This window comes from Ictalurus furcatus, chromosome 24, assembly GCF_023375685.1.
Source record: "Ictalurus furcatus strain D&B chromosome 24, Billie_1.0, whole genome shotgun sequence".
Taxonomy (NCBI): Eukaryota; Metazoa; Chordata; class Actinopteri; order Siluriformes; family Ictaluridae; genus Ictalurus; species Ictalurus furcatus.
The window spans coordinates 6157512-6172919 of record NC_071278.1 but is presented as its reverse complement, the minus strand read 5'-3'; the positions used below and the strand labels follow the sequence as shown (position 1 = coordinate 6172919).

General features: G+C 42.6%; 1 protein-coding gene and 1 long non-coding RNA gene across 7 annotated transcripts in view; both read left to right on the top strand.

Annotated features, from left to right (window-relative positions):
- The first annotated feature begins 3221 nt into the window (after nt 1-3221).
- LOC128600812 (uncharacterized) lies at nt 3222-4727 on the top strand. The gene is made up of 2 exons (XR_008384607.1): nt 3222-3423; nt 4355-4727. It is a non-coding gene; the product is annotated as an uncharacterized LOC128600812 (long non-coding RNA).
- A 2608-nt stretch (nt 4728-7335) lies between these two features.
- The window catches only part of hivep1 (HIVEP zinc finger 1), a 57168-nt gene continuing 49095 nt past the window's right edge, over nt 7336-15408 (top strand). For 2 of the 6 annotated variants that reach the window (XM_053612415.1, XM_053612409.1), the window contains exons 1-2: nt 7336-7453; nt 11831-11964. In XM_053612415.1, coding sequence (XP_053468390.1) covers nt 11925-11964 — 40 coding nt within the window. In that variant the 5' untranslated portion in view covers nt 7336-7453; nt 11831-11924. Of the gene's footprint in view, nt 7454-7772; nt 7848-8215; nt 8288-10301; nt 10566-11830; nt 11965-15408 lie in introns of those variants that run through there. The other 4 variants (XM_053612411.1, XM_053612410.1, XM_053612413.1 and 1 more) reach the window with 4 other exon arrangements.

Below are 15408 nucleotides of genomic sequence, written 5' to 3'. Positions count from 1 at the left end.
AAGTAGTTTTCCATAAAAAAGCACAAAGAATGTGAACAAACCCGCAGGAAAATCGAGCAATTTCGGTCACAAAAAAAAAACCTCAGCAAGTTCCAGTACAGACCGAATGCTCTGATATAAAGTGAGATCAAAAGATTGAGCTAAAGGGTCTGTACTGATAAAATACTGTAAAGTATGTCCTTTTGCTATGCACATACCTCACATAAATCATACAAATCATGGTCTTTTTTGGATTTTCATTTTATTTAAATGGTGCCCACTTGTGGAAAAAGTCCAGAAGTTGCATTTGACCTCGTCTGCGTAACCACATGTATTTTTGTCTTTGTGAACCTGGGCTTCAGTCAGTGTTAAATATTAATCACAAAATCTTTGCTGTGAAACTTCTCTGCTAGTCAACACAATGAAAGTCATGTCGTTGTATCCTTAACCCTATCATTCCGCTCCAACCGTTTGATTTCTCACTTTTTTCTTTTTTTTGGTTTTGTTTTATGCTCATGTTTATCTCGTTTTTGTTTTTGTTTTTCAGTACAGGAGTCAATCATCATTTGGTGGTGAAATTACTTGGAGCTAAATATAAAAGCAGTGTTATGACACTGGTGCACTGGGGAAATATTTAAACCAAGATTTCCTCAAAGCCTTATTGATGGAAGTATCGGGGGATTAAAACAAAGTGCAATGCTGATGACTCATCTTAATCCTCCAACCCAGTCTGGGTACACACACACACACAAACACACACGCACACAGTGAGGCACATACAATTTTCACAGTCAGGAGATATTACATAAACTGAGCTGTGGGTTGAGGGATACGTTGGTATGTTTAATTCATCACTGTAGGATTCGGTTGAACAGCGATGTATCACGAGCCCCGAACCCCCACATATTGCATTCTACCCCTCTACCCTACATCACTGCCTCCGTCTGGGGGCTCCAATAGTTTTCAATATCGTGAGAACAAAATCTGAAAGAATTGTGTTGTTATAGCATTATTCTATAAGGGTAAAGATCAAGCAGACATCAATTCTCCAAACTCTCAATATTTGTAACTAATAATATATTATATTATAAAATATAATAATATATAATAATAACAGATGTCCCTTTTAAAATGTTTTCAGTCCAGCAGTTGTCATTTTTGCAGCTATATATTTTCTTGGGAAAATGGTGCATCATAACTGAATAATATGAGAAAGTAAGACAATAAATGATACTGTTAGCTCATGTCACCCAATGGGGGAGCTAAAATGCTACTTGCTGCAAAAACTGCACCTTCACATTACAGTCTTAACCTACTGATCCTGTCCAGTTACGTTTAGTGCTGGTATGGACATCTATTTAACACCGTTATCGGTCATAGGGTGTACAGTGTGATAACGATTGTGTGTGTGTGTGTGTGTGTGTGTGTGTGTGTGTGTGTGTGTGGTGCAGTATACGAGTGTTACTGAATTGTGACACAATCAAATGTACAGGTCCAGTAAAAATAAAGTGAAGCTTAGGTGCATAAAAAGGGCATTATACAGTATGGCTGCACAGTGCACTTTATAAATCATAAACTAGACTTATCTGACTGTACATACTGTACTGTGTGTGGAATAGACCATAATATCTGGCTGCATTGTTCCTGCAGTAAAAGTACATTTCTCCACTCCATTGATTAACATTTGCTTTTCTCCTTATTCTGTTTACAATGAACTCTCTTCCCCCTGACCATGCACTGATGTATTGGTCTTCTGAGCACTGAATCTGTGGCTTGTGGTTAGTAAAGATCATCTGCAGACCATAAATCACCTAATGTTTGATCCACCAGGAAAGCAGCAGCCACTGGTGCAGTCCTCATTCACATTCTGCACATCTCTATCAGCTGCAGAGGAAATCCCATTCCAGACATGCTACCAGAAGAACACTTGGAAATCACTCACTGCTGCTGAGGATGGCACCGCACAGACAGTATGAAAATACATGAGATTACTGAGGATGGCACCACACGGACAGCCTGGTACCCTCGGGACTCCACAAAAACAAGTACCGTCACATTTTAAGAATGTTGGTACCGACTTGGTACCGAAGTATCGGTTCTCGTGACATCCCTACTCCGGTGTCACCCAGATGAGGATGGGTTCCCTTTTGAGTCTGGTTCCTCTCAAGATTTCTTCCTCATATCGTCTCAGAGAATTTTTCCTCACCATGAGACCATTCAGTGCTTTATAGGGCAGTAATAGTATTTTATAATCAATATGAAATTTTACTGGGAGCCAATGCAGTGTGGATAAGATCGGGGTGATGTCATTCTGGACTAACTGGAGCAAGGACACACAACCCTGATCAGAGGCCAGTAGTCATTTACTACTTTAACCAGCACTGTCTCTGTGCTATGATGAGGCCTAAATCCTGACTGATACATTTCATGAATGTTATTCCTACTTAGGAATGTTGGACAGTTGACATGGGTTGAGGTCAGTTTTTTTTTTAAATAGGAGTTTAATCTGCTAGTTTAAAATAATAAGGGTACCTACAGTCATGTGAATTATTATTATTATTATTATTTTTTTTACATATATGGTCAGGGCGCACAGTGGCTTAGTGGTTAGCACGTTCGCCTCACACCTCTAGGTTTGGGGGTTTGAGTCCTGCCGTGGCCCTGTGTGTGCGGAGTTTGCATGTTCTCCCCGTGCTGCGGGGGTTTCCTCCGGGTACTCCGGTTTCCTGCCCCAATCCAAAGACATGCATGGTAGACTGATTGGCATGTCTAAAGTGTCTGTAAACACAAATCCCCACAGCCACGCCCCCAAATCTAGTGGAAACCCTTAATTAGCCATTATAGCCCAGGATATATAAACTGATTGTTAGAGTGGGGAAGGTGTTAACAACATTAGTGGTTTTGTATTCCCTTTTTTACCATTGCTGTGGTATCTCTGCTATGTGTGCGGTTTTGTGTGTGGGTGGTTAATCTGGTACTGATGTGCGAGTGAACTGTATTTATCAGTAATAGCTAAATGCACTTATCACAGAGGAGAGAATTGAAAGCTTCCATGTCAACTCTTATGCTGGGAAGAGTATTTTGATATCCTAAATTTAGACAAGTGTTTTCATTCAAGAGTCACAAAGTCGAGCTTGAGACCATTCACTTGCTACAGTGGCTGGTGTAGCTACAGAATGCTATCTACTGGAGACAGGATAGCTAGTGGATACGTGTATGGACTGAGGTCAGGTAGTCGCTATGGCAACAGCCTAGGTTATATATATAGTGTAGTATAAACGAAGGAGTCAATGGTGTATTGTTTTTAAAATCAATATTCCAATAGCTACATCATATACAGTATCTCACAAAAGTGAGTACACCCCTCACATTTTTGTAAATATTTGATTATATCTTTTCATGTGACAACACTGAAGAAATGACACTTTGCTACAATGTAAAGTGGTGAGTGTACAGCTTGTATAACTGTGTAAATTTGCTGTCCCCTCAAAATAACTCAACACACAGCCATTAATGTCTAAACCGCTGGCAACAAAAGTGAGTACACCCCTAAGTGAAAATGTCCAAATTGCCCGCCCCCCGGAGAGTATTAAGTATTAAGTATCTAAGTATTTGTTAGTCTGGACACATTCTGCAAATGTGCTTTGCAATAAAATGCATTCTAGATGTATATATACAGTGCTGTGAAAAAGTATTCGCCCATCCTGGTTTCTTCAGTGTTTCTGTAGATCTCATGCTAAATTGTTTCAGAAATTAAAATAAAATCTAAGATAAAACAAAGGCAGTCTGAGTAAAGACACAATACAGTTTTTAAATGATAATGTTATTTATTGAAGCAAAAAAGTTATCCAATAGCAACTGGGCCTGTGTGAAAATGTATTTGCCCCCTGTAGGTACTAATTCCCCAAATCTATGAAACTGGGGTTCACCTGGACTAGACACAACCAGGCCTGATTACTGCAAACCCTATTCAATCACATCAACACATAAATAGAACTTTTTCAACAGCATGAAGTTTGATAAAATGTCTTACCCAGTAACACACTATGCCAAATTCTTTATTCTAATATTCTGAGATACTGGATGTTTGACTTCCGTGAGCTGTACGTCGTAATTATCAAGATTAAAACGAAAAAAGCTTGAGATATTTCACTTTATGTGTAATGAATCTATAATATATTAAAGTTCCACTTTTTTTAATTAAATTACGGGAAAAAATGAATTTTCCACAATATTCTATTTTTTTTTTAGATGCACCTGTATACAACCAAACGAATGTGTTTTGACAGCTAGCAAGTGCTGATGTTACATTACTACATTAAAGTTTAGTTTAAAGTTAAAACTGTACTCTTTCTTCTTATTTTTTTTTAAACAGTTTGTTAGCAGCAGCTCAGTGACGATATCAGGAGCAGGACGCCATTTTGTTAACTGCGGCAGATAAAGGAGTGTGACTCACACAGTGTCTCAATATGAAGCGTGTGAGGGTGTGCAGGTGGGAGCTGTCTAACTGGAACATCTCCCCCACTACAATAACACATCAAACACAAGCGTGCAATAATACCCACATCACATCACCCAATAACAATCAGACCATTTAAATATGACCTGATCATCATCATCATCATCATGATCACGATAAGAGTGTGTGTGTCTATAAGAAGACCTTCAGTGGGCTGCTTCGTGTTTTCCATGTCGCTTGTATACATATTTTCCACACTGTAATAAATTACGATGTATGTTTACGGTAACTTATTAGAGTCAGGTAGTTAATAAAATAAACATTTCCCCTAATATCTGATCCCAGTACAGCAGGCATGCTGAAGTATAAAAGTGTAACACACACTCACGCTGTTACAGTACACCCAACATAGTATTTCACTGTAGAACTGTTATTACTGGGCACTATGAGGACAGAGGATGGAGTCCTCAGTCACCAGCTAATGCTCATTAAAATGTTATTTATATTCTCATGACTACATCTGAAGCTTGTCATTAACTGATCTGCCACAAAAGCCAGACCTTCTGTTAGAGGCATTGAGGAGCTTCAGGAAGTTCACCAGAGTCACTTTATGATTACGACTGTAAAGTCCCTAATGTTATTATTCAACAGGCAACAAGTGACTCTTTCATTTTTATCTGTGTGTGTGTTACCACTACATGACATTACAGTGTGTGTGTGTGTGTGTGTATTACCACTACATGACATTCCAGTGTGTGTGTGTGTGTGTGTGTGTGTGTGTGTGTGAAATACCACTGCATGACATTCCAGTGTGTGTGTGTGTGTGTGTGTGTGTGTGTAATACCACTACATGACATTACAGTGTGTGTGTCTGTGTGTGTGTGAAATACCACTGCATGACATTACAGTGTGTGTGTGTGTAATACCACTGCATGACATTACAGTGTGTGTGTGTGTGTGTGTGTGTGTGTGTAATACCACTGCATAACATTACAGTGTGTGTGTGTGTGTGTGTGTGTGTAATACCACTGCATGACATTACAGTGTGTGTGTGTGTGTGTGTGTGTAATACCACTGCATAACATTACAGTGTGTGTGTGTGTGTGTGTGTGTGTAATACCACTGCATGACATTACAGTGTGTGTTTGTAATACCACTGCATGACATTACAGTGTGTGTGTGTGTGTGTGTGTGTGTGTGTGTGTGTGTAATACCACTGCATGACATTACAGTGTGTGTGTGTGTGTGTGTGTGTGTGTAATACCACTGCATGACATTACAGTGTGTGTGTGTGTGTGTGTGTGTGTAATACCACTGCATGACATTACAGTGTGTGTGTGTGTGTGTGTGTGTGTGTGTGTGTGTGAAATACCACTGCATGACATTACAGTGCGTGTGTGTGTAATACCACTGCATGACATTACAGTGTGTGTGTGTGTAATACCACTGCATGACATTACTGTGTGTGTGTGTGTGTGTGTAATACCACTGCATGACATTACAGTGTGTGTGTGTGTAATACCACTGCATGACATTACAGTGTGTGTGCATATGTGTGTGTGTGTGTGAAATACCACTGCATGACATTACAGTGTGTGTGTGTAATACCACTGCATGACATTACAGTGTGTGTGTGTGTGTGTGTGTGTGTGTGTGTGAAATACCACTGCATGACATTACAGTGCGTGTGTGTGTAATACCACTGCATGACATTACAGTGTGTGTGTGTAATACCACTGCATGACATTACAGTGTGTGTGCATATGTGTGTGTGTGTGAAATACCACTGCATGACATTACAGTGTGTGTGTGTGTGTGTGTGTGTGTGCATATGTGTATGTGTGAAATACCACTGCATGACATTACAGTGTGTGTGTGTGTGTGTGTGTGTAATACCACTGCATGACATTACAGTGTGTGTGTGTGTGTGTGTGAAATACCACTGCATGACATTACAGTGCGTGTGCAATACCACTGCATGACATTACAGTGTGTGTGCGTATGTGTGTGTGTAATACCACTGCATGACATTACAGTGTGTGTGTGTGTGTGTGTGTGTGTGTGTGTGTGTGTGTGTGTGTGTGTAATACCACTGCATGACATTACAGTGTGTGTGTGTAATACCACTGCATGACATTGCAGTGTGTGTGTGTGTGTGTGTGTGTGTGTAATACCACTGCATGACATTACAGTGTGTGTGTTCAGGTTAGAGTTACTAGTTAGGGGTTTCTTTTATCACTGTAGTTCATGCTGCCTGTCCTGCAGGAAATTGAAATAAAACAGTAATAAAGCTGAAAACAAGCCATTTCTGTAAATCTCCAAATCTGATGCCACAAACACGAACTTTTTCTTTTTTTTTTTTCTTTATTTATTTACAGAGAGGGTCTAAAACCATCTCCAGGTGTTCTGGTGTCATTTCTCATATCTGTCCGCTTCGGTAATAAATTCATTCCGCGCAGATTAACTCGGGCTGCAGCTTGGATTCGCGCTGGTGGTGGTGGTTGTTGTTATTGTTGTTGTGGTGGTGGTGGTGGTGGTTGTTGTTGTGATGTGTGTAAGGGAAAGCCCGGGCACTAGTTGAGGGACACAACGTGACCTGACAACAAGGAACCTCCGGGAAAACCGCCAGTCCTGAACTATGCGCAGAAGGGGCCCAGGCCAAGGGGAAGCGCGAGCAGCGACACACAGTACACGTGCAGATCAGACTGATATCCGCGTCTCCTACTTCCGGGTTTGTCACAGCAACTGATTACTTCTACACGCACTGAACAATCTGGCGCTTAAAACACTAAATAACTATAAAAACAAAGACTTTCCCTGACGTGCGTCGCGAACCTCCCTGGCTGCACTTCCTCTGGTCGGGAGGCGGAGACGGGACCCCCGCTGACGTCAGTGGGCCTGTCGGTTTCCTGCAATAGTTACAGTGAGAGAGAGAGAGAAAAACACAGACCTTTACCTCTGACCGTTAAAAGGTATAGGAGAGCAGAAAATTCTCCAACTATTAGGACTGCACCTGTAAGTACTCACTGTGGATAACCTGCGTGTTCAGAATAAAGTAACTGCTCTGTGTGTGTGTGTGTGAAAGAGAGATTGAGAGAGATATTTAGCTAGTAAAGCCTGAGATGTTTCAGTGGGATTGGAAACGTGTTCAGAATCCTGTATAAGTTTTAAAGTCACACGGAGCGCTTTTCCGGCCCGTGTTTTGCAGCTCACCGGAGCGCCTCTGTTCTGGAGTAGACGTCTGCAGCATTTTAATGCTCTCTCTCTCTCTCTCTCTCTCTCTCTCTCACCCCCCCTCTCTCCTCTGTCTCCCCCTCTCTCAGTGTGTGTGTGTGTGTGTGTGTGTGTAATGTTTATGAAGCCCGCAGCACAGCGCCACTGTTGCTGAAGAAACACTTCGGGACGGTGGGTAAGCTAAGCTAAGCTAAGCTCCGGTCCTGTATACGGCTGAATGTACACACGGACGGTGTGTTATTGCGGGAGTGTTATGGAGATTTCTGCTGCTGTTTATTTATTTGCTGGCTTTGAGGAAGTGTTGCTTTTTGTCGGCGTCCTGTTGCGGAGGACTCGCAGGGGTTTTCCCCGACTCCTCCCTCTGCTGCGCGTTCATGTGTCTCTTACACACAATGTCCTGCACTGCTGCTGCAGTCACTTCACACCTTATCACACACACACGCACACCGCATGCCGTTTTATCTCCGCTGTCATGTAATAACTGGACTGTTGCCTTGTCCGGGGTTCCTCTCGAGCGGCTCTCGGCATTGCGCGTGCTAACACGGTGTCTGCATGCAGCAGCTGTAGGAATCATTAACACACTTCTGCAGGACCTGAATCTTAATCTGCTTACAAGTTGGTTAATGATTTCCTTTCTCTCGTCCGTGTGCTGTTTCTCTAGAACATTCATTAATTCTGTCAGAAATATTAGGAACACATTGTTATATGCAGGGGGATAACGATAGTCATGTAAGTCGTGTGTGTGTGTGTGTAATAAAGCAGTTGTACAGGACCAATCGGTCGTGTTTCAGGGTGTTTACCGATGCCCACACTGACTTCATGTGCGTTTTATGCTATGCACTGCGGAACATTCAGTACTCTCTCGTCACTGTTTATTGTCTGGGAGCAGGCGGTATTTGTGACTTTGCTCGTCCTAGTAAGCCCGTCTGCGCGTGCGCGCTGCGAGGTGACGTCACTGAGCACGCACTAACCCCAACAGACACACACTCACACTGAGCTGCGTGGTGAGGAGACTCTTAGTGTTATGTAATGATGATCAAGGGAAGCGTTTTGTTAGGCAGCTGGTGTACAGTGTTAATGGGGGGTATAGGATGTTAGGGAGCTGGTGTACAGTGTTAATGGGGGGTATAGGGTGTTAGGGAGCTGGTGTACAGTGTTAATGGGGGGTATAGGGTGTTAGGGAGCTGGTGTACAGTGTTAATGGGGGGTATAGGGTGTTAGGGAGCTGGTGTACAGTGTTAATGGGGGGTATAGGGTGTTAGGGAGCTGGTGTACAGTGTTAATGGGGGGTATAGGGTGTTAGGGAGCTGGTGTACAGTGTTAATGCAGGTATAGGGTGTTAGGGAGCTGGTGTACAGTGTTAATGGGGGTATACGGTGTTAGGGAGCTGGTGTACAGTGTTAATTGGGGTATACGGTGTTAGGGAGCTGGTGTACAGTGTTAATGGGGGGTATACAGTGTTAGTGAGCTGGTGTACAGTGTTAATGGGAGGTATAGGGTGTTAGGGAGCTGGTGTACAGTGTTAATGGGGGGTATAGGGTGTTAGGGAGCTGGTGTACAGTGTTAATGGGGGGTATAGGGTGTTAGGGAGCTGGTGTACAGTGTTAATGGGGGTGTACAGTGTTAATGGGGGGTATAGGGTGTTAGGGAGCTGGTGTACAGTGTTAATGGGGGGTATAGGGTGTTAGGGAGCTGGTGTACAGTGTTAATGGGGGTGTACAGTGTTAATGGGGGGTATAGGGTGTTAGGGAGCTGGTGTACAGTGTTAATGGGGGGTATAGGGTGTTAGGGAGCTGGTGTACAGTGTTAATGGGGGGTATACGGTGTTAGGGAGCTGGTGTACAGTGTTAATGGGGGTATACGGTGTTAGGGAGATGGTGTACAGTGTTAATGGGGGTATACGGTGTTAGGGAGCTGGTGTACAGTGTTAATGGGGGTATAGGGTGTTAGGGAGCTGGTGTACAGTGTTAATGGGGGGTATATGGTGTTAGAGAGCTGGTGTACAGTGTTAATGGGGGGTATAGGATGTTAGGGAGCTGGTGTACAGTGTTAATGGGGGTATACGGTGTTAGGGAGCTGGTGTACAGTGTTAATGGGGGATATAGGGTGTTAGGGAGCTGGTGTACAGTGTTAATGGGAGGTATAGGGTGTTAGGGAGCTGGTGTGCAGTGTTAATGGGGGGTATAGGGTGTTAGGGAACTGGTGTACTGTGTTAATGGGGGTGTACAGTGTTAATGGGGGGTATAGGGTGTTAGGGAGCTGGTGTACAGTGTTAATGGGGGGTATAGGGTGTTAGGGAGCTGGTGTACAGTGTTAATGGGGGTATAAGGTGTTAGGGAGCTGGTGTACAGTGTTAATGTGGGGTATAGGGTGTTAGGGAGCTGGTGTACAGTGTTAATGGGGGTACAGGGTGTTAGGGAGCTGGTGTACAGTGTTAATGTGGGGTATAGGGTGTTAGGGAGCTGGTGTACAGTGTTAATGGGGGTATAGGGTGTTAGGGAGCTGGTGTACAGTGTTAATGGGGGTATAGGGTGTTAGGGAGCTGGTGTACAGTGTTAATGGGGGTATAGGGTGTATTTTGTTGTTGTATAGGGGTATAGGTTGTATTTGCATGGATGTCTCATGCCGCTGCTCAGTAAAGTGTCGTTGTGGTTATTTTGAAAGGTTGAGGTTGATTTACATTTAGCACAAACACCACGCCCCCTTCCCTTTTCCTGTGTGTTGTTTATACGTGTGAGCACAGTGTGTGTACCCCTGCACACCGGCTGATAGAAACCTTACACTGTAGTTTGGCCTAAAATAAAATGTATTAAAAAATTCAAAGGAACAATGGAGGTGCTTCAGTTTTCCAGTGGAGTTACTCATGCAGCAGTGCAGAGGTTAACCTGATCAGGTGTGTTAGTCCCAAATTCTGACTCAGTACTTTTCTCAGACTTTAAAGCACCATAAACTAACGCTGTTCATTTTTAACACATTAATGCGATGTATTGTACAGGTGAACGCTGATGCACTCTGATCTGAAACCGCGCTGTAGTACGATGTATTGTACAGGTGAACGATGATGCACTCTGATCCAAAACTGCGCTGTAGTACGATGTATTGTACAGGTGAACGCTGATGCACTCTGATCTGAAACCACGCTGTAGTACGATGGTTTTAGCAGAAAACATTCAGCTGTACGTATAACATGGTTTAGCACACTATCTGCTCTGTGACGATGTTCGTAAAAAGATGAGGATTGTATATTTAAGTGTATAAATAAAAGTATAAATGAATAAGATGTCGTCTTCTCCAAATAGTAGTTATTTTATTTGAATCGTTTATAGTGGAAATGTCCGGGAGATGTTTTACGGTATTAAGAAGGTAAAAGATTAACATTATTTGATGGTAGATTTAAATGCGTGTGTGCCATCACTGTGGCGAACTGTATGGATCACACAGTGATTTTATTTCATGTGTTTCATCCTTCCATTCTGAAAGTAATTCCTGGCTTGACCGATTGATTTATTTGTTTATTTATTTATTTATTTTAAGTTGACGCGGGCCGCATGAAACGCGGCGTGTTTAACCTGTGGGTTTTGAGTTGACGCAGGTGTGTTTGATGATGGAGGATGTAGATCTTTACACATGGTTATAGAAACTTTGCTGCAGTGTTAGTGAGCACCATCCCAGAGTGTTTAAGAGAACATTGTTTGTTATATGTCAGCATGGGCTCCATTTTTATCAGTATGTGTGTGTGTGTATGTGTGTGTGTGTGTGTGTGTGTGTGTATATGTGTGTGTGTGTGTATATGTGTGTGTGTGTGTATGTATGTGTGTGTGTATGTATGTGTGTGTGTATGTATGTGTGTGTGTATGTGTGTGTATGTGTCACTGATTCAACTAGCATTCCCAAGAACAACAGGCAGCAGAGATGAAAGCTGAGGTGGAGGCCAGTGTTTTCATTTCTGAGTTGCACTTCCCAGCATTGACCAGTAGAGGCAGACACTGATAAGTCCACTCTTATTTTGTCAGATAGGGAACAGTGAAGAGTGAGTGGGCCACAGCATCTAGAGCAAGACTGCACTGCTAAAGAACTCAAACATGTCAGACTTCTATATGTATTGGGACACTGATTCTGAGTGAGATCTTTTTTATTTTTTGTGTCTTTTCCTTGTAGGCCTCAGCGAATTTCTGGGACCGTCAGTGTTCACACCAGCGTCCTGCCCTACAATGTGTAAGTGAGCGAGCCAGACCAGACGGGAGAGGAAAAAATGCCACGTACCAAGCAGAACAACCCCAAAAATCTAAAAGGTAAGCAGGTCAAATTTGTCCGAGTGGTGCATGGATAAGACTGAGAGGGGAGCAGTTATGCCACACATCCTCTTGTCTTTCTTTCCCCCTCCCTCATCACATACAGTACATAGTACACATCTATGCTACTCGGTACACATTATCCCCTTTTAAAAACAAGCCGTTTTCATTAGTTCATCTTCAGTAAACTCTTTATCCTGGTCAGGATTGTGCCGGATCCCGAACCTACCCAGAGAACACCAGGGATAAATCCGTGCTGCACAATAATACACCATGAACACCAGCACCTATTCACACACAGGGGCAATTTAGAGTCACCAGTCTACGTACTGGCGTAAATGAGAACATACAGACAGTGACTTGAGTGTGTAATGTACTGGCGTCCCACCTAAGGTGTGTTCCTGCATCGTGCCCAGTGTTGATAAGACAGGGTTCAGACCCACCACAACCCTGAACAGGGTGAAGAAATTAATGAATGAGTGAGTGAGTGAATGAAGTGTTTGGGGAATCCCTGAGTTCCCTGTGTTGCGTTCAGTGTACTGATGTCATGGATACAGAGGGAACCAACCTCACTCAGTCTCTCTCTCTCACATACACACACACACATTTCCTGCAGCAAGCCATAATGGTAGCATGCAGCCTCAAAGTACAAAGCTTTTATTGTCCTGTCAGCCTGCTTCGTTTCTAGGGTGTATCACAGACTGGCCGTGATGTTTTATTGGCAGGTGAAAGATGTGTGTGTGTGTGTGTGTGTGTGAGAGAGAGAGAGAGAGAGTCTTTCAGAAGTGAGCAGGAATGTTCATGTGAGTGTACATACAGGAAGTGAGGAGTGCACACTCCTTGCTAGGCACCTGTGTTTACTTTTCACAAACAGCTAGTCGCTAAGCACATCGAGCAGCACTCATGCTAATGCCTATATGGCTGACCTTACTGTCACATTACAGCTGCACTTCCTGACTGATTTGCTTTGCAAAAACAAATGGAAATAAGTCTGTCATTTAACATACAAGCCATTAGTACTCTGCATACCTAATTTTCTTCTATGTTGTGGTTGATTGGGCTGTACAGAGGAGTTCTCGTAATAAAAAAGACGTATAGACTTTATGGCCGTCACGCCCATATGTCCTTGTTAAACGTCCCAATCCAGATTTATTCCCTGTCTATTCCAAGTTTAGGTCCTCTTAGTTCTTAGGGAAATTGTAATGCTACAGCATACAGAGACCTTCTATACAATTGTGTGGTTTAAACAGTTTGGGGATGAACCACATATGGGTGTGATGGTCTGGGTGCACATACTTTTGTCTGTATAGTGTACATGTGTCCATTGATCTGGTTAGCTTGACATCTTGCATTCTTCAAGCGAAACGGAAAGAGCTTTGAACTGCTCAGTAAAGAAATCTTTGAGTGACTGAGACCCGAACAGAACATTTCATCTTTTCCTGGCCTGCTATTGGAAGTTTGTGTAAAATGTGGTGAGGTATAGTGTAGACCTGCTTACTGCAGTGAAGGAGTATTTTTAGCCTGACTTTCAAGATTATGGAAAAATTTGGCCCTGGAAAGTTTCTCCACCAGCTCAGAAGAGTTTTCTGTGTTTCAACGAAACCTGAAATGTGGGAACGCTTGGAAAATGGACCTCCAGAAAATTCTGCCGCGGAATCTCTGGAAGCTTGAGTGTTGGTTCTGCGCTCAGCTGCAGGCGTTTTGTCTCCGTGATTCAGATGATTTAAAGCCATGTTTTGGAAGTGCACATTGTGGGAATAGAATAAGTAATGCTTGTGCTGTGGAATTTCCAGTCCAGTGTACAGAAAACGTCCTGATGAGGAAGGAGAAGCATGTCCGGGAGAACTTCTGAACTTGCACATGTCCTGGTGTAAACTGGGCTCACATTTCTCATGTTGTTTCCTTTCTGTGTATTATGGAGAGCTTCTCCAGTCCGCATGTACTTGGACTCAAGCTCCATAAAGCCATTAGTGAGTGAAGTTATGGATAAGCTCAATGCAGACAGCCTGATGCGTCCGTTCCAACAGGTTGTATTGTTATTCTTTAATTCCATAATCCAGAACTCGGAGGGTAAATATTTTTGACCATGTTCCACCTGACAAGGCGGCATGTTAATGATCGACAGGCTAGTTCACTGACCTCCTGACAGCATGGGGCTTCGGAAAGCATGAGGAGTGCTTATCCTCCACAATGCGATGAACATAATAGCCGAGCTCTTACTCACTTATGTTTAATGGATGGGGAACCGAGGACAAATTTAAGTGAATATTAGGTTAGTGTACCTAAATTGGCCAAACTAATATAAAGGTGAGTGAGGGTCGAGAGGAAGCATTGTGCACTGGAGGGACATGGGGACAGTGATTCAGGTTACCAGATTATACCATTAGCTACTGGTACTTAACTACAGACTTCTGAACTTCTTAAGAAGTCTTGCTGAAGCAGGACGAGTTTTATTTCCTTGGTGAGTTCGGAAGAACCGATTTGTAATAAAGCCGGACGAAACACAGACACCAGCCTGTGTGGTGCTTCGTTATAGGATTTAATCCACAATGTATTGTGGAGGATTGGACTCTGGTTTGTAATATTTGTCAAGTAATAACTTCACTATTAGGGTAAAGAGACTGACTCCAACCAGTAGCATTTTAGTTGAAGTGCTGGAAGTTGAAGTTGAACCGAAAGTTGGCCTTTCATCAGGATAATGATTATAAGCACACGAGCAAATCCACCAAGAACATGCAAGAAAACCCTTAAACATCTTGCAACTGAAAGAATATTGCATGGAGGAGTGGGCAAAACTGGTGGACAATTATACAAAACACCTACAAGGAGTTATTTCTGCTAAACGGGCAATACTAGCTTCTAAGGCCAAGGGTGTACTTACTTTTTCCACAGAAGAGTATCACATCTATTGATATTTCTGTCGAATAAATGATTGAAAGTGTTTAAAAAATTTTATTTAGCATATTTGTCATATATTTAAAAGTGTTTTGCGTTACTGACCAAAACTGCAAAAGAATTAGCATTTATAGTTCTTTTATAATTCACATACATTAAGAGCCAGGGGGGTGTAAACTTTTGAACAGGATGATCGGTGTAAATTGTTGTTATTTTGTTTAAAAATCTTTTTTTTTCCATTTAGTACCGCCCTTCAGACACTAAATAAATTTGTTACATGTCTAACAATTTACACCGATCATCCTGTTCAAAAGTTTACACCCCCCGTCTCTTATTTTATTGTGTTGCCTTCTTGAGCATCAGTGAATGTTTGCAGCTTTTGTAATAGTCGTGTACGAGTCCCTCAGTTGTCCTCAGTGTGAAAATATGGATCTCAACGTCATATAGACACTGATGGAAAGGGGTCAAATATACAGGATATGCTGTAAAAGTGAAGAACGTGCAGGACCTGGAGAATTTTTCTGAAGAACAGTGGGCAGTTTAACTGCT